This window comes from Oryza glaberrima, chromosome 7 (genome assembly GCF_000147395.1).
Source record: "Oryza glaberrima chromosome 7, OglaRS2, whole genome shotgun sequence".
NCBI lineage: Eukaryota > Viridiplantae > Streptophyta > Magnoliopsida > Poales > Poaceae > Oryza > Oryza glaberrima.
The window spans coordinates 25,927,717-25,951,180 of NC_068332.1; the positions used below are offsets into that span (position 1 = coordinate 25,927,717).

Below are 23,464 nucleotides of genomic sequence, written 5' to 3' on the forward strand. Positions count from 1 at the left end.
ATATGGGAAGGAGGGAGTAATATATATTAGTAACCCTTTGCGAAAACAACATTTTTTCTTAAACCGAACCCCCGCTAAGATGCTTTTGAGCTAGGGATTGTTGATCCACATCCACATGGCACTTCGTGAGATAAGCACCCTTGTTTTCGATTATGACGAGGGAGATATCATAGAGTAATATTCTCTCCGTCTAAAAAACTTAACCTAGAAGAGGTTACATTCTAAGACAACAAATCTGAACTAGTAGGGGTCACATTCTCTTGTAGGTTGGGATTTTTTTAAGGGTGGAGAGAGTATACAAGCAGGGTGGCAAAACGTGTGCCTACCTGAGCTAAACCCACACACCCATGATCCATCCAGTCCAGATAAACCCAGCCAAGCTTAGCTAACAGATTAGATTAGCCTTTTTATTTTCTGTTGAAATCGTCAAGGTTGGTTTGTGGAGTACTATACTAGCTAGACAGGACAAAAGTGTTCACCTAATCACACCAAGACAATAATAAATTCACCATTACCAATTTAGCAAATGCAACATCATCTGCTCCAACGTCCACAAACTCCACAGGACAACCTACACATAGCAATTACTACTCCTAATTGTAAGGTGAGTTTAAGGACAGGCTTCACCTACTCCTCTAAAGTTATCACTAATGGCAGAACGGGTTGAAACGACGGTACTATACTACTCCTACAAACCAGCAACGCGTTGCTATCTGCACAGCACTCCAAATGTTCGCGAAAACTTGACTTGTTTCCGTTTGAGAAAGTTAAAGAGTCGAAACTTTTCATCCTGACAAGTTGAGAGAGTAGTACGTGACAACAAAAATCAAAGGGAGAAGCATGTAGCTAACCCGTTTTCTGCCTGTTGCATTGTTGTTAAGCACAACAACAAAGCTTAAGCCTGTAAAAGCATTGCAAAAGGCAGGCCACGCGTCGATTAATTAGGTGTTGAAATCTGGAACGTTCTTGGCCATACAGGTGCTGCGTGGCCGTGATATAGAGCAGCTTGTCGGGTAAAAAGATTATTCTCTTATCAGTTAACAACTTTTTTACCACCTTTCATGCATCATGCATCATTCAGGTCAGATTAGATGTGCTCATTGGAAACGGACAGGGATGATCGAACCATCCATCCATGGGCGATCCATGGTGATTCAGAAAAGTAAAACTGCCTTTGTTTCTTGTGTAGCACAGGGATGCAAACGTACAAAACGACCGTCACAAGGGTCATCTCTAGCTGGAATCACATCTCTTAGCTTGTTTTATGGATTTGCGTCAGGTGCACGCTTCAATCCTGGGCCACGGCATGCATTTCGATCACCTCGTCCTTCGTGGCGACATACCTTTCGATTTTGGGGAAAACAATGGTCGAAATTCCCGGACAATGGAAAGCGAGCAAGCAGCATCTCTCTTTGTTCTTTTCTTAAGCAAAGATTGTTTTTTCCCCTTAATTTTTATTTCAGGTGAAAGAGTTTATGCTTTTCTGAAAAAGAAAGTGTTGTTTTACAAGTTGGAAGGGATCCACATCCTCTATCATAATGGCAGCACTACCATTACAAACACTGACGTGTGAAACAATAGGAGTATATGACCCATATACCCGTCACGGTAATAGTAGTGATATTATGGTATCCGTTGTAAGAAATCAGGCTGCTCCAAAAATACTCAATGAAGTTGGTGTACTGCTCTAGTCTTCCACTGAGTAAGTAGAGCAATTAACTGTGCACCAGTAATCAAATCTTTGCATTTACTCGCACATTTAGTAATGCAAATCTCAGCACAATGAATTACTGGTACTAGCATCCAAGTCAAGTTCATGGAACCGAATCTGAGAGTACATTAAACACCAAAGATATATCATATCATATCAAATATTCAAATCAAACGGCTAGAATGCAAAACATACACGCACGCATGTCACGCGTTTGAGCCAGTCGAGGACCACCGGTGGGCCCAGCTGTCAGCGAACGTGGGAGTTGGCACAGGAGAGCGCGTCATCGAGCCGAGCCGATCGATCAGTGGGTGAGAGTGAGAGTGGCCGGCCTTGGCCTTCTATAAAACGTGGCACCTCTCGCTCCTCCTCCTCGCATCATAGCTCGCAGTCGCAGCACAAAAACATTTCTCTCGCGAGTCGCGAGTTGCACCGATCGAATTAAGGGTCGAAGATGTTTGGGTTCGGGCACCACCACAACCAGGCACCGGCGGCGCCGTCGGACCCGAACCAGATCTTCAAGATCTTCTGCCGCGCCAACGAGAACTACTGCCTCACCGTCCGCGACGGCGCCGTCGTCCTCGCCCCCGTCAACCCCAAGGACGAGCACCAGGTCAGGTCCCCCTTCTTATATATGCCTTTTCTTTTGTTTCTATATTCGATCGGATTTTGATGTATACTGAAATGGAATGAATTGAAATGCAGCACTGGTTCAAGGACATGAGGTTCAGCACCAAGGTGAAGGACGGGGAGGGCATGCCGGCGTTCGCCCTCGTCAACAAGGCCACCGGACTCGCCGTCAAGCACTCCCTCGGCCAGTCCCACCCCGTAATACTATATTTCTATTTTGCTGCTAGCTTTGTGCGTGCTGCCATGGAAGATCGAAGAACGTTGACTTCGATGTCATGGACTCATGGCGGGTGATGGGTGTGCAGGTGAAGCTTGTGCCGTTCAACCCGGAGTACGAGGACGCGTCGGTGCTGTGGACGGAGAGCAAGGACGTCGGCAAGGGCTTCCGCTGCATCCGCATGGTCAACAACACCCGCCTCAACTTGGACGCCTTCCACGGCGACAAGGACCACGGCGGCGTCCGCGACGGCACCACCGTCGTCCTCTGGGAGTGGTGCAAGGGCGACAACCAGAGCTGGAAGATCCTCCCCTGGGGCCCCGAGGCTCACTCCTCCTCCCCCGGCGCCGCCACCGCCTGCACCATCGGCGGCGTCCCCGTCCACACCGTCCGCGTCTTCTCCGCCGCAGGCGAGGACTACTGCCTCACCGTCCGCAACGGCACCGCCTGCCTCGCCCCCAAGAACCCCAGGGACGACTACCAGGTACGTATTCTCCTCTTAATTATATACTACTATTCAGATAGAGAAAAACCTTGAGAGATTTGTGGTTGTGGTTTGTAGCACTGGATCAAGGACATGAGGCACAGCAACAAGATCAGGGACGAGGAAGGCTACCCGGCGTTCGCGCTGGTCAACAAGGTCACCGGCGAAGCCATCAAGCACTCCACCGGACAGGGCCACCCGGTGAGCAAATCTTTTCTTACAAAATAAATATTTTCTTACATATACAACGAATCTCTGAATCACAACGAACGATTTGCTCTGCGCATGCAGGTGAAGCTGGTTCCCTACAACCCAGAGTACCAGGACGAGTCTGTGCTGTGGACGGAGAGCAAGGATGTGGGCAAGGGCTTCCGCTGCATCCGCATGGTGAACAACATCTACCTCAACTTCGACGCCTTCCATGGCGACAAGGATCACGGCGGCATCCACGATGGCACCGAGATCGTGCTGTGGAAGTGGTGCGAGGGTGACAACCAGCGCTGGAAGATCCTCCCCTGGTGTAAGTTCCACCGCTAACAATGCACAATGCCATCGCTGATCGATTAATTTCCTTCGGATCCTCTGAAGAAATCAGAGATTCTGACACTTGGATTGCTGCTTCTTTGCATCTGCAGAGATTCCGGGGAGGGGGAGCTGCATTGCATTGCCATCGTCGTCGCGTCTGCTCTGCTTCTACTCTAGCTAATAATTTGATCGATCTGCTACCGAAATAAGACCGTGTTCGTTCGTTCGATCGATCGGAGTATGGCAGTCAATGGTGTCCGTCCGTCCTCGAGTTTGTGTCAGTGTGTGTCCTTTTGCGAGCCAGTGATTGCTATGAGATGAAACAGTGGGTGATGTAAGTGGAGGAGGAGGGGCCATATGATTCAGAAATCTGATGCAACTCATCTTGCTTTCCCCTGTACTCTCTACTTTTCGTATGCCTAATGAATGAATTATGAATGGCTCATTTGTCTCGACCCTGTTGTTTCCCCTTCTTCTGTTTGTGACGTGTAATTTTGCTGAAAAAAAAGGCGTGGTACTGGAACACGTTCTCCAAGTCATAATGATGAAACAAACTGCTTTGAATTTGGGTAGGACGAAACCCGATTTCGTCGAACTCGAAAAGCAGAGAGGCGTCCAAGGCGTCGATCTCGTGAAGGGGTTCGGATTTTTATTCACCCGGACGAACCCCTTCTGGCCGTCGCGAACCGTTGGATTGGAACGGGCGGCTAGGGCTAGGCCACGGAGGAGGACAGACGATCGAAGAGCACCAAGCGCAGGAGGCCGGCAAGGCAGTCCTGGTTGGGCTTTAGTGCACTGGGCTGCATCATGGCCCATACGTACAAACAGTGCAGGTAGCCTCAAAAAGAAAAGAGTTCACTTTAGATACCTCAAGTAATGGGTATAGAGCGTCCCCTACTATCAAAACATTGTATATCGAGTCCCGCGGTGGTTTAGACGGCAGTCGTATCATATGTGGCAAAAATATTGACCTAGTCTTCACCTGACAAGTCACTTACATGTAATTACAATCAGCGGAAAAAAACAAAAAAACATATGAAGAATAGGATCCACATGTCTGATTTAAAAAAAATCATTGGTCCCAGATGTTATAATCTCGGGCCTGTTCACTTTAATGTCATACCATTTTTGGTAAAGTTGGCCAAAAAATATGTCTATGTTTAGTTTGTTGCCAAAGTTGATCACAAATCCTGCTAAAATTGTAGCAATATTGTCATCTTGCCAATATTTTGGCATTGCCAAAACTTGGTAACGTTTATTTTGCCTACAATCTGAACATGTCTCTCCTCCTTCCTCATTCCTCACTCTCCACCTTACGCCTCTGGTCGATGGGTCGCGGAGACCCCAACCTAGCCAACGAACCATAGTGTTACGCTAAAGCATGCCCACATGCCCACAAACGAGCCATAGTGCCCGTCCGAGAGAGAGAGAGAGCGGGGGGAGAGGGAGAGGAGAGGAGAGGAGAGGTGGAGGTGTGAAGGGAGAAGATGAGTCCCACCTTTTTTTTCCTTACCGGATGCAACTTAACCATAGTAGAAAAAACCGGACCGGTAGATGACCCGGTCACCCTTCTGGTTCACCGGTCTCGGACGGTTTGACCATGAACCAGCCGATCGAACCGCAGTTTACTAAGTGCATGCATGTAACGTATGTATTTCAATGCTAACACATACTCCATCCGTTTCAAAATGTTTGACACCGTTGACTTTTTAGCACATGTTTGTCCGTTCGTCTTATTCAAAAAAATTGTGAAATATGTAAAACTATATGTGTACATGAGAGTATATTTAACAATGAATCAAATGATATGAAAAGAATAAATAATTACTTAATTTTTTTAAATAAGACGAATGATCAAATACGTACTAAAAAGTCAACGGTGGTCAAACATTTTGAAACGGAGGGAGTACATCTGATTGGTAGGATGGCCACGGGAGTTGCCATGCATCCCATTGACCAAGGATGAACCGGCCATCGTGTGGCCCATTCATTCATTGACTTGCCTTAGTCCGGCTGGACCAAAGGCGGTTTATTGCCCGGTTCATCACAAAACCGGCCGCCAACCTCTGGTTCCGATTTTTTCCGGTTAAACCGTCGGTCCGTTCTAGTTTTTTTCCACTATGCAATTAACGCCATGTTGTAGAAAACCACCGTACAACTTGCCAATAAGGTAGCTTCCTTCTTCTTTTTTTTTTTTTGAGAACTAGGTTAGCTTCCTTCAAGAGCTCCTTGTACGACCTTGTTGGAAAACTCATTGTTGGACCTAATTCATCACTCTTTTTATTTCAAACTAAAGGGTTTCCTTTTTACACTTTTCTAATTGTTCCAAACTAATAGAGGTGGCTTCAATCAAATTTGCTCTTTCTTGTTCTATCTAAGAGTATCTTGATGAAACTCTTATCTTTATCGACTTTCGTAATCGAAATTTTAGTTTTTTCAAGCTGCTCAATGGTCCCTTTACGACATGATTAGTGTTATGCTCGGTATTATTGTAGTTGAGGGAGAATAAGTGTAACTTCCGTTCATGATCGGCCCGTTAAGAATTTAGACCCATTAGTCCCACCCCCAACTCCCTTTTCTTTTCTTCCTTTTTGGCCAAATTTTCAAATTTCTGGTGGATACACTGCACGCCCGGGGAATTTTCTGTCGAAAAATTGTATAGGTAATCCCTAATAAATTTCTAAATGTGCTTGGCTGATTCCTTTTCTTCTCGATCGATCCCGTTATTCCTTTTTAATCTTTTCTTGTGCGGAATTGCAGCACTTTTTCTCTGCTTGATCACAACGCAGCAAGGACATGAGAATACGTGAGATTCTCCGGGCGATGGAGCTGCACCGTGTGCTTTGCTATCGTCTCGCGTCGCGCTCGCCTGCAATAATACGGCAGCCAGATCGAGATGGTTCCCAAAACGACTAGAAACGGAATCACGTAAAGCACCATGGATGGATGGAATCACCTTTTCCCCAGGAAAGCGCAAGTGTGGAATGGCATCATCTATCCTACCAAGTTCCTAAGCCCCTGACCATGCAGTGCACGAATAATGCACATCGATCAGCTATCTAGAGAGAGAGAGAGAGATTGGATTCCAACACCACACACCAAATGGAATCAATGGCCTCATCCTCTCATCTTATTATGCAGATAGCATCTCGATCAGTGCTACTGATCAATCGATCATCCCCTATAAATCCCCCATCCCATTGCCATGCATAGAGGCAGCACATCAACGATCGAACGAACAACGCACTCTGCAGCTAGCTATACAATCTCTGTTTAATTAGCTAGGTAGCTAGCGAGTCATAAATCAAGAAGCCATGGACTTTTACGGGCGGCGCGAGCAGTACGGCGGGTATGGCGGGTACGGTGGCGGCGGCGCCCTGGCGACGCCGGGGTACGCGCCGGCGGCGCCGTACGGGATGTCGCAGGTGAACATCGAGGGGAACGGGTGTGGCAGGACGCTGCCGCCGCAGCCGACGGTGAAGGTGTACTGCCGGGCGAACCCGAACTACGCGATGACGGCGCGGAACGGCGCGGTGGTGCTGGCGCCGGCGAACCCCAAGGACGAGTACCAGCATTGGATCAAGGACATGAGGTGGAGCACCAGCATCAAGGACGAGGAGGGCTACCCTGCCTTCGCCCTCGTCAACAAGGCCACCGGCCAGACCATCAAGCACTCCCTCGGCCAGTCACACCCTGTAAGCTAGTCTCAGCGTTCTTTCTCTGAATCTGAATCCGCCGGCCATTGATGGCGATCGACGACGATGCTCTTGCGTGCAGGTGAGGCTGGTGCCGTACAACCCGGAGGTGATGGACGAGTCGGTGCTGTGGACGGAGAGCCGCGACGTGGGGAACGGGTTCAGGTGCATCCGCATGGTGAACAACATCTACCTCAACTTCGACGCCTTCCACGGCGACAAGTACCACGGCGGCGTCCGCGACGGCACCGACATCGTGCTCTGGAAGTGGTGCGAGGGCGACAACCAGCGCTGGAAGATCCAGCCCTACTACTGAGCTGATCGATACATCGATCCAGCTCTCTATCAAGGCTCAAGTTGATATTAACGAATCTGGTGCAGAATAATTATTCTCTGCTAGCTACCCACCTATATACGTAGCTAAGAGTAACTTATGCTCGTCCGTACCGTATGATTATCGTGTGGTGTGCTTGTATCTTGTATCTGTACAAGTTAATTAATTACCTGGCAATAAGAGCTCCTCTCGCTGGGCGACACATATATAAACACATACAGTTGGGGCTTGATTAAACTTGCATATATGCTGTGCATGTCTTTGATCTGAAGCATATGCGCACGAATTTTTCAGGTCATCGGACTACGCACACTATTTTTAGAAACATTAATTTCAAAAACAGCGCTAGATAGAAATTCCGGATTTCAACTAAAGAAATGTTAATGGATGGCAAGCAGGCTTTAACAGGCCATATGGGCTGTGACGTCGGACCGTTCCATATTGGAATAAGTTCACTTACCGTCCCACATACCTTATTTCTTCTATTTTTTTTCTCTTTTCTTATCTTTCTTCTCTTCTCTTCTCCTTTCCTCTCCAATCTTCTCGATGCACAGCCGGCAGCAGATGGCACGGCTGTCGCCGGCCGCGCGCTCCCCCCCTCCCCCCCCCCCCCCCCCCCACCACCACCCTTCGGCAAAGACAAGAACAAAAAGAGAAGAGAAAAAATTAAAAAAGAAGAAAAGGGTGGAAAGAAGGGATGCTGACCCCACATTATTTTTTCTCTTACATGTGGGCCTAGATTGCTGACTAGGATTTCACGTCATCAGAACTACCCCATATATACTGCCATAGGACCTTGATTGCACGGTTTCGAACATTTGAGGGGTGAAGATTTCTGGTATTGAGGATTAGGGATGTCATTCAGACTCGACATAAAGTTGAGAAACTGTAGGTGAACTTATTCCTTCCGAATTACTCGTGTTGTGTTAACGGGCTATTCTTGGAGGATGTGTGGTCCAAGACCAGCCCGGGGTTGCTGATTGTTAATGGGCCCGCCAAGCTCTACGATAGAACATTCATGGTCCTCTGTTGGGCCATCACCTAGTAACAGGCCCCACTTTGGGCCGTCAGTTGTTATCTCTGTTCGATATTGGGCTGTAACTGGGACAGATCGCATCCGAGGAAAGAAGCGGAGTGTCCTTCTGTTCAGCGTCTCTCCTCTCCTCAGGACACGATCGCCGCCGCCCGCCGGAGAGAAGGCCGGCCGGTTCGACTTCGACGCGGCACAAGTTCGCCACCAGTTCCGTCCATCCCAATTGAAATTCAGGCCCTTCCTCCTCTCATCTTGTCCTTCCATCTTTTCATCATTCCAACCGTGTGAGGTTAGTGGTAACTGGTAAGATCCATGAAAATCTGCAAATTTTGTGCTTCCCACCCAATTTATCGATCTTATTTTTTGTGTTATGTACTTGTGATTTATCCATTCTTCCGGTAGTTATCACACCTCAGATATTTTTCAAGTCAGTTCATGGATGATCCAGACACTGAGGAAAAAAACGACGACGATTGTGCCACAAGTTAAAGACGGCCAAAAGCGTCAGCTGCATGACTGCATCAGAATTGACAATGCCCTTGCGAATTGGATAGCTCTTCTTCATCTTCATCCAGGTTGCTCCCCTTCTGTTGTGTCTAGATATTTTTTTCGATGCTGAACTACTCTTTTCAATCGCTGTTCTTTCCCAACCTGACGTGTCAAGTTCTGTAGTTGTGTTTCCAAACTCTCTGTCAAGACATGGCTTTTCTTTACCAATCCGAATTGTCCAGTTCTGCAATTCACTTCCAAATTCAACCCTATCAGGATTTTACCGTTTTGTTCTGATGGTAGACAAGTGTATAGCTGATTCCTGCGTAACAATATCCGTAACGACTCTATCCGTCTGTACAAGACAAAGATGACACCCTCATGTGAGTGCAGTGACAAGGACCTACTACAGCCATGCGTTACCTTCCAACTCGCAATATTGAGCCCACTACGCCGTTGCCTACTCTTCCATGACAAAAGAATCATGCTCTACCTTACCCATGATCTCTCAATAATACTACAAATTGGCACCGCTGTACCCAATTGATGGAACAGAACAATCAACAATGCAATTCGTATTGCTCTCATTTTGATTAGGCAGCAGTAACCTTCTTCCTGAATCATGACATGGTGTAAAGCAGCATCCAGATCCAAGTACCGACATTTTCGACACAACCAAGTACACTCATTCAGAACTCAAAGCTTTCAAGACCTGAATACTACAGGGATTACGGGATTCAATCATGAATGAATCTAGCATGTTCAATTTTCGATGCAGACGTGCATCACGCATACAGGTCCGTCAGGCAAGGAATTTCATGCCTCCAGCACTCAGCAGGCTCATAAACAAAAATCATGAGCCTGCGCATCAGCATGTCATAACATCAGGCTAGAACAAGCGAAAAAATATGTACAAATTGAAGCCAATCTTGCCGTCGAACCACCGGCTATCTTCCAGATGACAACAGCGAATTCTAGGATCCCTGAATGAACAGCTGCGTCGCCGTTGCGGGCAATGGCAGCCATGGACCTCCAGGTGCAGCAGCTTCCTTCAGGAGGGCGTCTGCAATTGGGACAAGGTCTTGGTTTGGTGTGTAGGTGAAGTTCAGGTCCCTGTTTGCGGCCAACGCCATGAGCTCCGACTCCTCGAGCCCCTTCGCCGGACCGAGGCCACACCTGTCCGGACCATGCTTGGCAAGTGCATCCTTGAACTTCTTGATCTGCAAACACATTTGCAGCAATGCATGTTAGCACATTAACCCACTACTATGGATTGGTGTTTTGGTATCAGAAACATAATTTGGGGAGGAGCTTACAGTTGCGTTTGTGCAGCTGAAGCTGCTGACACGGCCCTGAGCTCCCCTGTAGAACCTGAAGAATGGCAGGACATGAACATGGAGGCTGTAGCACATTGACTTGTGCTTCTCGTAGTTCACTTGCAAGAACAGCACCTCCGGGTTCTTCTCGGCTAGTTGAGCAATCTGCACGGCACAATCAAACAGATTCTCATCAGCAACCAAAAAAAGGAAAAAGAACACTTGCAGTTATTGGAAACTGAAGAGGATTTGGGCGTGGATTCTACCTTGGGGTGTAGGGCGCGGCAGCCACCGCAGCCGGGGGAGAAGAAGTCGACGACGACGAGCTTGTCGCCGGCGTTGAGGAGGGAGTCGGCGAGGTCTTGCGCCGACTCGATCTCCCTCATGTTGGGCTGCAGGCACTTCTCCCACCACCTCATGGCCTTCCCAATCGTCAGGTTCATCTGTAAAAAGCAACAAAACTTGAAAACGTTAGCATGCATCCCACGCGAACTCAGCTAACTTCTCCAACTGCTCGAACTAAATCCCAATCCCAAAAAGAGTTAAAAATAGCATGCTTGCAGTATTATCCAAAAGCCTAGAACTAAAAATATGAAATTATGTGCTGAAAAATCTCCTGAAGAACTGACGAACAGACCTGCCCATGCGCCGCTTCGAGATTCCGTGGCAGGGGCCTCGCCTTCCTCTCCGTGAGCGCCACCCTCCCACTCGGGAACGTGCTCTTGCTGCTGTACCCACCAATCGGCACAGACTCCGCGAGCGCCGCCGCCGCCGCGGCGCCCCTCACACGGCCGGCGGCGAACGCCACACCCACCTCCCCGCACGGGGACGCGACGCTGCCGCTGCACAGTGCCTCAGCCATGGCTACCTCAAATCAATTGAACCCCCTCCTACAGCGACCAAGCACGCGAGAGGGAGAGGAGAGACGTCGGAGAGCACGCACAGAGAGAGAGATTGAAGAAGAGGATGAGAACACAACAATGGCGGATGGGGAGATGCGGCGAAGGAGAAAAGAGGCGCCTTTTTAATGCCCACGAGAGGAGGGAGAAACAGAAAGGAAGAAAAAAGCGCACTCCTTTTACCCCTTTCACCTTTTCACCGCAACGGCTTTCACATGGGGTAAATCCTGGAGACCGTCCGATGCTCACTGGACGTTGCGGATGGGGGACACGTGGAGGAAAGCGGTTGCCGCGCGTCGGTTTTTTTGGCGTGGGTAAAAAGGGTTGGGGGGGTGAGTGGATATATATTTTGGATAAGATTAAAAGCTGGGGGCCTCACGAGCGGTGGTTGGGTATATAGGTATAGGTGGGTTGAGATGCCACGTGTATTGGTGCACGCTCGGGGGACGTGTGGCAAATGTGCTTTTTGGTCAAGTCTCGGTGGGGACCACGTTACAGCGAAAGGGAGCGTTGATGGGTGACCCACCACCCCCTATCTGCCTTCGTAATAAATGTACTTTACCACTGTAAAAGACTTGATAGTGACATCGAGTATTAAACGGGTTGTACGACAGTACGAGTTATCATACCACATTAACAGTCAAGCTGCATTAAGCTTTATGTCATGTTCACTTTGATGCCAAAATAATATTACTAAATTTTAGAATTGCCAAAATTTTGGTATAGTTATCAAAATTTTGGCAAGTATAGTTACTAAAAATTGGCAGCAAACTAAATATAGCCACTTTTTTGGCAACTTTACCAAAACTTGATAAGGTTGAAAATAGAATTAAAGTGAACATGCCCTTAATAAACTACTCCTACATACTTCATCCTATAATATAATCCATCCGTCTTGATTATAAGTTTAATTAAATCTGTAGAAAAAAAAGGATATTTTTATCTCAAGTCAAATATATTATGAAAATGTATTTAATTATAGATTTAATGAAATTAATTTAGTGTTGTGAATATTACTATATTCATCTATAAACTTAATTAAACTTGAAGTAGTTTGATTTTGATAAAAGCTAAAACAACTTATAATTTAAAACTGATTGACTATTCGCACAATTTTCAGTGGGTTTGTTTGGAATAGGTGCAGTCGGTGCTTTGATTTTCTGTTCGAGAACCTAGCTGTAGGGTCTTTTTAATGTACAATTAGCTCCACGGATTTTCGTGTGCTTTGGAAATTGCTGGGACAGATCAATTAGCCTGGGAAACATGGTGTAGCTGCGCATTTTACTATTCGGGTTATCTATCTGGGGACGATTTCGGAGTATGGAGTAACAAACAAGATCACTTTGTGTTTTGTATCCAGCTTAAGCGCGGCGAGCCTATTGTTGGACAAAATAAGTGGATATGTACGACTGATTTTTCCCTATTGATAGCAATTTTATCTGCAGAAAAAGGGTGTACAGTACACCAGTTGCTATTGATAGCACGGTTTTGTCAGCCATAAGCTGTCCTGTCTGGGAAGGTGATCGCGGTGATGGTGCTGGTGAAGCAGATTTCACAGGAACAGCGTACAGTATTGTTTATATCGCTCTCTTTCTACTGGAGTACTGTATTTTTTTTCTTTTTTTGCTTGATTAAGAGCAGGCCACAGTTGTGCTTCTATAAGAGCAATATAAGGGCAAGTGCTATGGTAGATGTGACTACTGCCTCTAAATTTATCTATTTTATTCACTCATAAAGCAAGAGGCAATCCATACAATCTATCACCTTATTTCACAAATACCAATATATCTAATACTCTCACATCCTTTTTAAAATTTGTGTGAAGGTTGTTTCTTGATTTAGGGGTGGCTCATCATCTCTCTTCACTTTTCTCCTCCACCTCGTCACTCAATCCAATGTAGGATTTGTAGGGGGCAACATATGAATACTTGCCCTAATGTATTGAATCATCCGAGACATGTGTATAGGAAGACGTTTGGTATGTTGGTCAGTTGCGGGATGTCTGAGACGAGCGTGATGCAAGTTGGAAGACGAGAGAGCAGAATCACCTAGGGAAGAGGAGGATTAATTACTCATTCAGTTGGGCGGCACGCAGAATGAGATTAGAGTAGCTACAGTAGGAGTAACAGAAAATGGAACGGAGCGGAAGAGATACCTATGTTTTGTTTAATAAAGGGAAAAATGCAAGCGCTGCTTACGGAGCAGGAGCCGGCAGCACCGGCCATCGCGTAGGGCGAATCAGAGAATCAGCAGGGTGCACATGGGCAACTCATCTCATCTCATGTGAGTGACGCAAAGCCAAGAAACCGATTTCGCAAAACCGCGCGCGGCACCCAGAGACCGCACCGCGCGACGAGATGGACCGCCGCGCAAGGGACAAAACTCTTGTACAGGCATGCTGCTTCTCCCGTCCTTGTGCACAGTACTACCAGTATTGCGTCTGCGTGTGGATTAGATTGGATAGGCTGCTGCGCAGATGCAGCCTGGCTCTGACTCGGAGCCTAGTCAGCACCATTCATCCCTTCTCTTCGCTGGCTCCTGTACCTCATTTTCATCTCTACCGGACATCTGGCTGGACTAGCAGTAGTAGTTCTACTATTTCATTTGCTGGTAAAAATGGATGCAGCGCTGTAAAACATCAATCAACTGTTTCTCTGTTTGCCCCGGCTGATTCACAGCACAATCACAGCGCTGTACTGTACAGTATGATGGGTAGGGGGTTGCGTCTTGCGCCGGTGCCCAACAACCCTGCGACAACCACAGCGCAGAGCGACCGCCGGTTCAGCGTCTTTGGCCCCCAAACTGGGCTCCTCCTCATGCAGAAAAGTGACAACGTGCCACTCCATTCATCGGGTTTACGGAAAATACCACCCACTAAAATACAAAGGATAAAATATCACTCAATATGTTATCTTCATAATTATTTATCACTTTGAAAGAATTTAAGATCAAAATATCCTTGACTGGGGAGAGAAATGAAAAAAAGAGGGGAGAGAGCAGCACCGAAGAAGGTCAAGCTGAACGGCGTCCGTGCTCGCCGGCGTGCGGGTGACGCCGGAGGCGGCGAGCAGTGAGTGCCAGGTACGGGTGGCGCCGGAGGAGGCAAGCCGCGAGCGCGCGAAGCCATCCCGTCAACACCACCGTCCCCCTCCCTCCCGTCAGCGCTATCATCCTTCTCCCCCCCATCGCCACCATCCTGTGTCCCCCTCCATCTTGTCAGCGTCACCACCGTCCTCCCCCATCGTAGCGCGTCCCCCGCGCGCTCGTGTGCTCGCCTCCGTCACCGGCAAGTAGAGCCGTTCCCTTTCTTCCTCCGTTTCTTTCCACAGTCGAGGGTATTTTTGTCTTAAAATCAAATCCTTTAATGTGGCAAAATATCCTGAAGGTAACATATTCAGTGGCATTTTATCCTTTGCATTTTAGTGGGTGACATTTTATCTAAACCCAACGAATGGAGTAGCATATTATTCTTTTTCTCTCTCATGATGGATGCTTGGGCTTCGCCTTCGCCTGCTGTCGTCTGTCATGCCTGCAGGGCCACCTTTGCCTTTCTTGCTCTATTGGGCTTCACCTTAGTTTAATCGGACCGTCTAATTCTTATAGGATGGACAAAGTACACCGGAGGTTCCTTATCTTTTCACCGAATTACAAAAAACGTCCCTAAACCAAAATACCAGATATAACACATCCCTCAATTTACAGAAACGATGCAAACGAGGTCCCTCAGTGGTATTTGTCCGCTATTTTGGTTGACGTGACACCTACGTGACTCCTTTGACTAGGTCTTCATTCCACGTGGCACTTACATGACAGTTTGATCTGGAAAAAAAATGGTGGACCCACTTGAAGATCCCCTTCTTCCTTTTCTCTCTTTCTTAGGAGGAAGGGCAGAGGGGGTGTATGACTCCGGTGGCTGTGGGTAACCTCAATAGCGGCGCGAGGTGGCCAAGGCTGCGGTGGTGCTGTAGGTTCAGCGGCAGGGAGCCTTCGCCGCACTCCTTCCCCGTCGGCCACTGGCTGCACCCGCCGCGCCGGCCCTCCTCCCCTCGACCCCACCACGTCAGCTGCAGCCTGGCTCTGACTCGGAGCCTAGTCAGCACCATTTAGCTCTCATTTGCTTCGCTTGCTCTTGTACCTGCAGTACTACTCCATCGGCCGGTAAAATTGGATGCAGCACTGTAAATCAATCAACTGTTTGCCTTGCCCCAGCTGATTCACAGCACAGGCACAGACACTACTAGAGATGGCAGCGGTGAATTCACCGTCGGAGGTCATGTTCGCGTCCCCGTCACCGCAGTGAAAATATTTCACCGTCCTCGCCCCCGTCAACCACGACGGGGCTATAATTCCTTCAGCCCCGATCACCACACAGTGAAATTTTCCTCGTGGTGAACCCGTCCCCGGTTAAACAACATATTCACAGTCACATTATATCATATATATCCAAAATGCTCCATTCAACAAATTAGCAAATTATAGATCACAATGCTCCAAAAATGCTCCTTGCATCGTCGTTGTCGTAGCTTATGGGGGAGGGGGAGGCCGAAGCCATGGTCGGCAGATGGCGGCTCCCGGTGAAGACGGCTGCAGGCGCCGCGCCGGCCCGGCGGCGCGTTGATGAAAGGCGGCCGGCGACGGCGGCTTCAGTCCATGGCGACGGCCGGCGATGACAGCTTTAGTATCCCGGCGAGAGAAGGCAGTGAGTGGCGGCGCGCGTGGTGGCTGGCAGACTGGTGAACGCCGCCGGTGGTGGCTGGCGAAAGGCGGCGCGCGCGGCTCCCAGGCTCCCGGTGGACTGGCGAACGGCGGCGCGCGTGGCTCCCGGGCTCCCGGCGCCGGTGGACTGACTCGGGTGGTGGTTGGTGGCTGGTGCGGATCTGAATGGGTAGAGGATTTGGAGTTTGACCTGTTGACTTAGGGTTAGATTATATACTAGTAATCGTGCACGTGCAAGGCACGTGTTGGAAAGATAAAACGTTGGCATAAAATCTTTTATAATATAAGCTTACACAAAGATGAACTCTTTGATGATTCTTTCAGATCAAATCACATATGTTGCTGAATTTCATAACCCTATTTCTAAGTGATTAAGAACTGTCGGGAATAAACATAGTGTCCACCCTAGATAAGCATGCACTGAAGATGTGCAATATTAGTCACAACATCTGCAGTTGGCCTTAGTATATTATCATCATCCAAAAATTATTTTTCCTGGTACAAAAGGAGTAGATGAAGACAAGAAACTAATTACCAGAGATAACCACCTTAGTAAATTATCCTTTAAACTCTTAAATCCAAACGATTGTAGATAAAGGAACATAGTAATAATGTTATAGGCTTTTCAACCATGTACATCCTCAGTTTTCCTATGCAGCTGGTCGTTAATAATTAATAAAACATGTGAATCGACACAAAGCATCATACCAAAAGATTCTATAAATGTGCAAAAAGTCAACATGGTGAAAGAAAGAGTATAAACTCACATGCCACATTTCATACATGGTGAAAGCAAGACTATAAACTCACCATGCCACATTCCTTGCTAGGAGCATATGCTCTGTTCATATATCATGAGAGAATGGTCAGTACTCAGTAGTACAAATAACAACCAATCCCATAGAATAATTATGTGATCATGCATCAGTGTAACTTCGGTTTTACATTCAATAAGGAATACTGATCTAAAATGAGGACTAAAATGAGAGGATTAGGGTTATACTCATCATTTACTTTCTGATAAACAAAAAATTGTAAATATCCAGGTGAATACATATGTTTTTCTTAGGGGAACAACTAATGATGCCATGAAAACTTTTTCCTCACACTTTCCTCCCTCTGAAGATAACACCCCCCGGCCCGATCTGAGCAGTTAATATTGCTAATAAAAGGATGCATGGGGGCATGGTTCCAATGTTATACGGAAACATTAACATAAACTATTGAAACTGAATGGTGAGCTATTTTTGCAGTATAAAATTCACATTTATATGTTCATAGATGAATGAACAGTATAGATTTGAAAGCATGAATGTTACCTGTGAAGCAATTGCAGAGCAGTAAATTGAGTGCTTTGCAAATAAATTTCCTGCAAAAAGAAGAAAAGTAGCAACTGAACACCCATATCAAAATTAAAGAGTTATGGGTTGAACCATATCACTCTTACATAATTATGTGGAGAAAACATACCTTTTGACCCAAAATTCTTAGTATTTGTTTTAGGTAACTTATTAATGCCCATACAAACTAAATTGAAGGAAGTTTTCTTTACATGGTTTCTACTACCTCCGTTTCATATTATAAGACTTTTTAGCATTGCCCGCATTCATATAGATGTCAATGAATCTAGACATATATAGTATGAAGTACCTTTTTACCTGGTGAGCCTATCAACCACCCCAAATATCATTTTTCAGAGTTCTTACCCCAACAGAGAGAAACAATATGAAATTATATTTACAATGACTACTGTTACATATTGGAAAAGGAATCGAATGGCAATGCACATGCATATAGCTATATCAAAATCCTTTTTTCACGGAGATATATCAAAATATTCATACTAAAACCAGCAATGAAAATAATTTGTGTGAATTAAAATAAAAAGAAGTGGTTTAGATAGTTAATTGTGGATTGAAGAAATAAATATAAGGATGCAATGGCAACACATATTCATTTTATATCTTCTATTATTCAGTATAGGAATGGTGTCAGATTTTTCAGGTTTTACAGATAGAAGCAATAACAATATTCCAATATAAACACGAGAGGAACACTTTTACTTGTTGGTGACATCTATAAACGGGAGGCACCAGGGTGTCAATTTAGCTTTCTAGCGTTCATGTCCTGCTTATAAAAATCATCCCAACATTGTTGTTTGCCTGAATTAGTTGTAGAAAAAAATATATTATTGAATGGATACACAAATTATCTCTAGAAAAAGTTTGCACTACAAAACATAGAAACATGATGTAGTATATCAATTTTAACATATAGAATCAATAAATCACACTAATCTGCTCTGCTTGCTGGGCCTCACAGCTCATAACAACAACAACCGCACATTTCTTCGGAAGTTTGATCATTGCAAGCATGCATATGCTCTCTGTAAATGTAATGTGCATGGGTGTCATATCTGGTTGCTATTCAAAATTCATATAAAAAAATTTATACTGCACCACTGGGAGTTTATGACTTACATATTTATGCTAACTGTATCCAAATGAGATTATAAATTATTTTCAGCTTACCTCTAATAGTAGTAGAGGCAGACCAATTTATTGCTCCTTATGCTTCCTTTCTTCCGCTAGGACCGCTACCTGTACTCTCAATTCTTTTGAAGCCCTCATTCCTTTTGTCAGCAGTGAGGGAGGGATACTTCTTTCTAGCATGTTTTCTACTTCATTCGAGTCAACTTAAATTTTAGTTTTTACATGATGATGTTCCATACTTTTTTTTTGTGGGTGGAGGAGAGGTGTGGTAAGCAGAACAGAACATGACCGAAGAGGGAAAAGATCAGCTATAGGAAAGTATATTACCAGTGACATCTATACTAATATAAAAAAGGAGTTCACCTCTAGCAATCCTACAGGACAAATCATCCATCTCATCTCATTCGTCCATCCGCCATCTCATCTAATCTCATCCGTCCATCGCTATCCCCTATCCTCCTCGCTGTAGGAAATCATCACCACCAATCCCACCTGATTCCTCTCCACCGCGCTTTCCGCCCGCGCGATGACTCCGCCGCTCGAATCCCTCCGCCTCCTCACTCCTCCTCGCTCGGCGGCTCCGCCCAAATCCCCGCTACCGCCGCCGGTACGCCCTTGCCCCTCGCTCATCGCCACGATCTGCTCCGCCGATGCCGCCACACTCACGCGCCCCTTCTCTTGCGAATATTCTCACGCACCCCCTCGCCCATCGCCCATCGCCGCGGTCCCCAATCCCCCGATGCTGCCTCTGCCCTCCTCTGTCTCGAACTCACCCGACGCTGCCGATCAGCTAATGCTCCACCGCCGATGCCCGACGCCGTCGCCGCACTCCACTGCCGGACCAGCGCCCTCGCTGCCGCGCCTTGCCTCGCCAAACCTTTTCCCCGACGCCCCCTCAATCCCTCATACCGCACCCCCAGCTTCGCCGCGGTCCAAACCGCCGGTTCACCCACGCCACCGGCCGCACTCCACCCCACGTTCTACCCGCCCCTCGCCTCACCCACTGCCGTCGGTCGCACTCCAATCCGCCGAGTGCACTCAACCTCGCATCCATGCCTCCCCACCTAGCCTCATGTTCGCACGCCATCACCGCTGCCGGGCGCCAGCCCTCAATCCCCCTGCATCCGCCGGAGACCGAGACTTCTACGACTGCACGAGGTGGGGCTTCGATCTGTGGGAGGGTCCTCGCGCTGTCGTTGTCCTTCTCTACTCCGCCCTCGTCCTCCTCTCCGCTACTGCGGCCTAACCCCTAGAATTTAGCTCACGACCCTGCCTCTGTTGCCGTCATCTGCAGCCTCCAAGCCGCCACCACTAAAAGCAGGAAGCCAGCGCCGGAGTCACCACCACTAAAAGCATGAAGATGAGGCCGGAGCACGTGGCAGCATTGAGGAAGACAGCTGTTAGGTACATTGCTTTGTGCCCATGCTCCCCTACTGCTCGATGAAATGATTCAATGGGTAGGTAACCGTGTGCAATGCTTTACCTAATTTAGTATTCTACGTAGTTGTATTGCGAAATGATTGAATGGAAGCCTAAATGCTTATATGTTTTCAATTTCTGTTGATGATTCTGTATGAATGCACGACTTTCAGTTCATCTCTTGTCACTCAAAACAATTATTATTGAAGGGAAAGTGTATGTTCATGCTTGTGAAGCAATCATGAAATTCACAAAATGAGCACCGATCATTTGAAAGGACTTCATGACCACCTTCAGATGGTTTCAGCTAAAGCACTACACAAACAGTAAGGTTCACCAACAGAAATTGATGATTGATTCACCCTAGCCACCAGTTCGTTGCCGCCACCTCTGTGTCAATTCTAGAAAGACTTGGGGAAGCTGATCTGCGCTGTAATGGTCTGCAGGTCTCGATGGTCCCATGCCATGGATAAGGATGATGCAGACCGCCCGCGGCACAGCGAAGGGGCTTGACTTCCTCCACTACACTCACCCGCTGGTCATCTAGCAACTTCAAGGCATCTAACATCCTCCTCGACTCGGTGAGCAGCAGCCCGTTCTTCATTTCACTTTGTTCTTTTAGCTGTCATTTCTCTCGACTACAGTAGAAATTTCATTAGTTCAACCAAAAAACTCTCATTGATTAATCAGTACAGTCAAGCATATGTGTTAGTTACAACCATGGTCTGCTAGCTGTGCCTCCATGATCAGCACCATCAAGATCCAAAGATTGATTGAAACAATTGAAAACTCGAATTGCTGAAATCAATTAGAGTTTTTATGATTTGAATGCTGAAAGTCAATGAGAGTTTTTGCGATTTGTAGCCTGAGATCAAATTGAATTTAGCAACTTAGTTAAAATTCAGAGTCTGCTTCACCTAGGCAATGTAAAACTATAAAGGCCTTCACTTAGACAATACTATGCGCCCATGGGCAATCAGTTCTTCAATATAGATTCATGTCAACCCAACTTTCAAAAAGAGTTACTGCTTTGTCTTTGAATCAGTTATCCTTTTCATTTGCGACAATTTTTGGGTTTTATAGAATGTGTTTTGCTTCCTGTATGTTCAGTCCATGATCAACGATATTTTTTGTAATTGAAAGCATTAGGACTTCTTATGCTTTTCATTGTCTCTGCTTAACATGTTTAGCTTTAAAACAATGCAGCTTCGGAATGATTATTCGCTACTGAAGACAACCTACAACAAGGTTGTTAAGGAAAGAACAATCATCTCTACTTTGTCAAATAATCTAGATCTTCTATTTATTTTATTTTTATTCTCACATTGTCATTAAAATGATATTGCTTTCGATTTACATATATGCACATGATTCCTCACTTCCATGCCCCTAGGTCTCTAACACCTGACACCACTGCTGCCAGTCCGGGCACCCCAATGAGGCCGGTGCCCTCGAATGACACCATAGCAAGTGATAGAGTCGGCCAAGATAACTCCTCTGTCAATTCACGAGTATATTGGCGTGCTTTGGATTAGGAAGGCAGTCTCATCCTATTGGACAGTCAAGGAGAATCTAATTGGCAGTATAAATATAAGAGAATTATGTGATGATCAAGTTCAACATCACAGATTTAGAGATTCTCCCACTTACTTTCTGTGTTCTTTAACTGGTGGCACAATGAGTGCTATCAGTATAATTAAAATATAGATTTTTTTATATGCATTACTCTTTGGTCAACGAGTTCTTAATAGACCCTTTTTTTAAAAAAAATTCTTTGCATGCAAGAGGAGGCAACCTACTTGGGATGGCAGCACCTCTAGCCACAAGATTTGGAGGGCAACAAGCAGATGCACCAAAGGGAGCTCTGAGGAATGATGTGGCAAAATGAGCTTGCTGGTAAGATATGACATGAGTTCATAGAGTTAATCGCTACTGCAACCATCTCTGGTGAGTTTTTCTTCTTTTTTTTTTTGAGAAAGACCACATAAGAAAGGGATGAGATGAGCACTTCTAGCTGCAAATGCTTAGGCGAAGTTGGGATTCCATACAAAAGAAATGGTATTTAACTTCTCAAGAATACATTGATAAATATAGTGGTGTTTAACTTCTGATGTATGAATTGTACATGCACTAAAAAGCATATTAATCTGCTCTCTTATGTGTGCTTCCCAAGTTTGAGAAATTGCCCAATTTGTTCAATACCTGCAGGATGCCATATGGAATAGCAATAGACACTGACAGTGCAGCACTTTAGCCCCAATTTTATGTTTTGCTATATTTTTTCCAGTTTGCTTTTGTATTGGTTACCTTGTGGTTCATAAGGAATCTGGCAGGCATTTGCGCTTCGGAGATATGATTCATCTAAATCCAGCCTCTATAATTCTTAGCTACTTATTCTCTTACCTACACTCAATGCTTATTTTAAGCATTGAAGCTTGAGCGATTGATCGATTCCATATAGGTATGTTTGTTCCAAATCTTTTTAGCTATACACGTGAGTTTGTTGGGAAATCTTAGCTTGCTGCTTTTGTTGAACTAAACTGGTACAAGACATTTTACTCAAAGTAACCATTTTTTCTGCTCATGAACTGCTCAACAAAATGTTCGTAAGGTTCTATCATATTCTGAGTATATATGTTATAACTTGATTTAGTATCTCCTAATAATAGTTCCTCCGCACCTCAAGTCCGCCATCATCCGCCTCCGCACTGCACCTCTAGATATGTTCATTTACATGTCTGCACTGACTTTTTTTTTCACTGGTCTTGCTTGAAGCAAAAAAAATAGTATAATTTTAGTATGCTCATTGGATCATTTTTAGGCATATTGACCATACTACTCCAGATTAGTACAGGTGTATAACATCCTGTTGTTAAGGTATTCTTGATGCTCATTGATTACCTGGAAAGTTGATGCCTTTAAACTGATATAAGTTTGATTATGTCAATATTACATTCTTAGTGAAGTAATTTATCATTGACTCATAGCACTACTAAGTAGTCTGCGTCTTATGTTTCCTGTGAACTTCTCTCTGCACACTCACTTAATTGAATGTTGGGACTTGGGAATATGTCGAAAGCTCTATTCTAATATGCCTTCTCACCTATACAAAATTTCAACAAACCCCCAACCTATTATTCATCTGGTCCTTAACCTGGACTGAGAATTAGAAAAGTTGCCTCTGGGCTCTGGTTATATATCTTAAATTAAAATTCAAGTCTCTGGTAATTTATTCGAGGGTTCATAAAAGCCAAGTCGATTATTTTCTTAAAAGGGAATGTTTGGTAAGAACTACACTTTCTGATTTTATTTGCTGAGTTACAAAGCTGATGAAGAGATTGAATTTGACAAGGTGCAAACCCATAATTATTTGCTTGTTTAGTAAATCAAGTTGCATATATTTCTGACATTCTCAAGAAATGGAGTGTGCATCAGGATTTGCTAGCAGCAACAATAAGATACTTTTAATGCACACTGCTATTTGACAAGGTGAAAGCCCATAAG

The 23,464-nt window shown here is 45.7% G+C and overlaps 2 protein-coding genes, 1 long non-coding RNA gene and 1 pseudogene across 3 annotated transcripts; 2 read left to right on the forward strand and 2 right to left on the reverse strand.

Annotated features, from left to right (window-relative positions):
• The first annotated feature begins 2,076 nt into the window (after positions 1-2,076).
• On the forward strand, positions 2,077-7,810 carry LOC127780349 (ricin B-like lectin R40G2). Its single transcript, XM_052307246.1, has 8 exons — positions 2,077-2,324; positions 2,417-2,539; positions 2,647-3,042; positions 3,121-3,243; positions 3,334-3,562; positions 6,709-6,782; positions 6,861-7,262; positions 7,345-7,810. The coding sequence occupies exons 1-8, from the start codon at positions 2,166-2,168 to the stop codon at positions 7,576-7,578; spliced, it is 1,740 nt and encodes a 579-aa protein (XP_052163206.1). The 5' UTR covers positions 2,077-2,165; the 3' UTR covers positions 7,579-7,810.
• Positions 7,811-9,854: 2,044 nt separating this feature from the next.
• Positions 9,855-11,446, reverse strand: LOC127778473 (thioredoxin-like 1-1, chloroplastic). Its single transcript, XM_052305077.1, has 4 exons — positions 11,072-11,446; positions 10,701-10,877; positions 10,435-10,599; positions 9,855-10,338 (listed from the first exon to the last, which is right to left on the reverse strand). The coding sequence occupies exons 1-4, from the start codon at positions 11,294-11,296 to the stop codon at positions 10,093-10,095; spliced, it is 813 nt and encodes a 270-aa protein (XP_052161037.1). The 5' UTR covers positions 11,297-11,446; the 3' UTR covers positions 9,855-10,092.
• A 4,344-nt stretch (positions 11,447-15,790) lies between these two features.
• LOC127778236 (uncharacterized) lies at positions 15,791-17,513 on the reverse strand. Its single transcript, XR_008018477.1, has 3 exons — positions 17,369-17,513; positions 16,817-16,890; positions 15,791-16,239 (listed from the first exon to the last, which is right to left on the reverse strand). It is a non-coding gene; the product is annotated as an uncharacterized LOC127778236 (long non-coding RNA).
• Positions 17,514-19,025: 1,512 nt separating this feature from the next.
• LOC127779801 (vegetative cell wall protein gp1-like) lies at positions 19,026-22,116 on the forward strand (annotated as a pseudogene).
• The last annotated feature ends 1,348 nt before the right edge of the window (positions 22,117-23,464 follow it).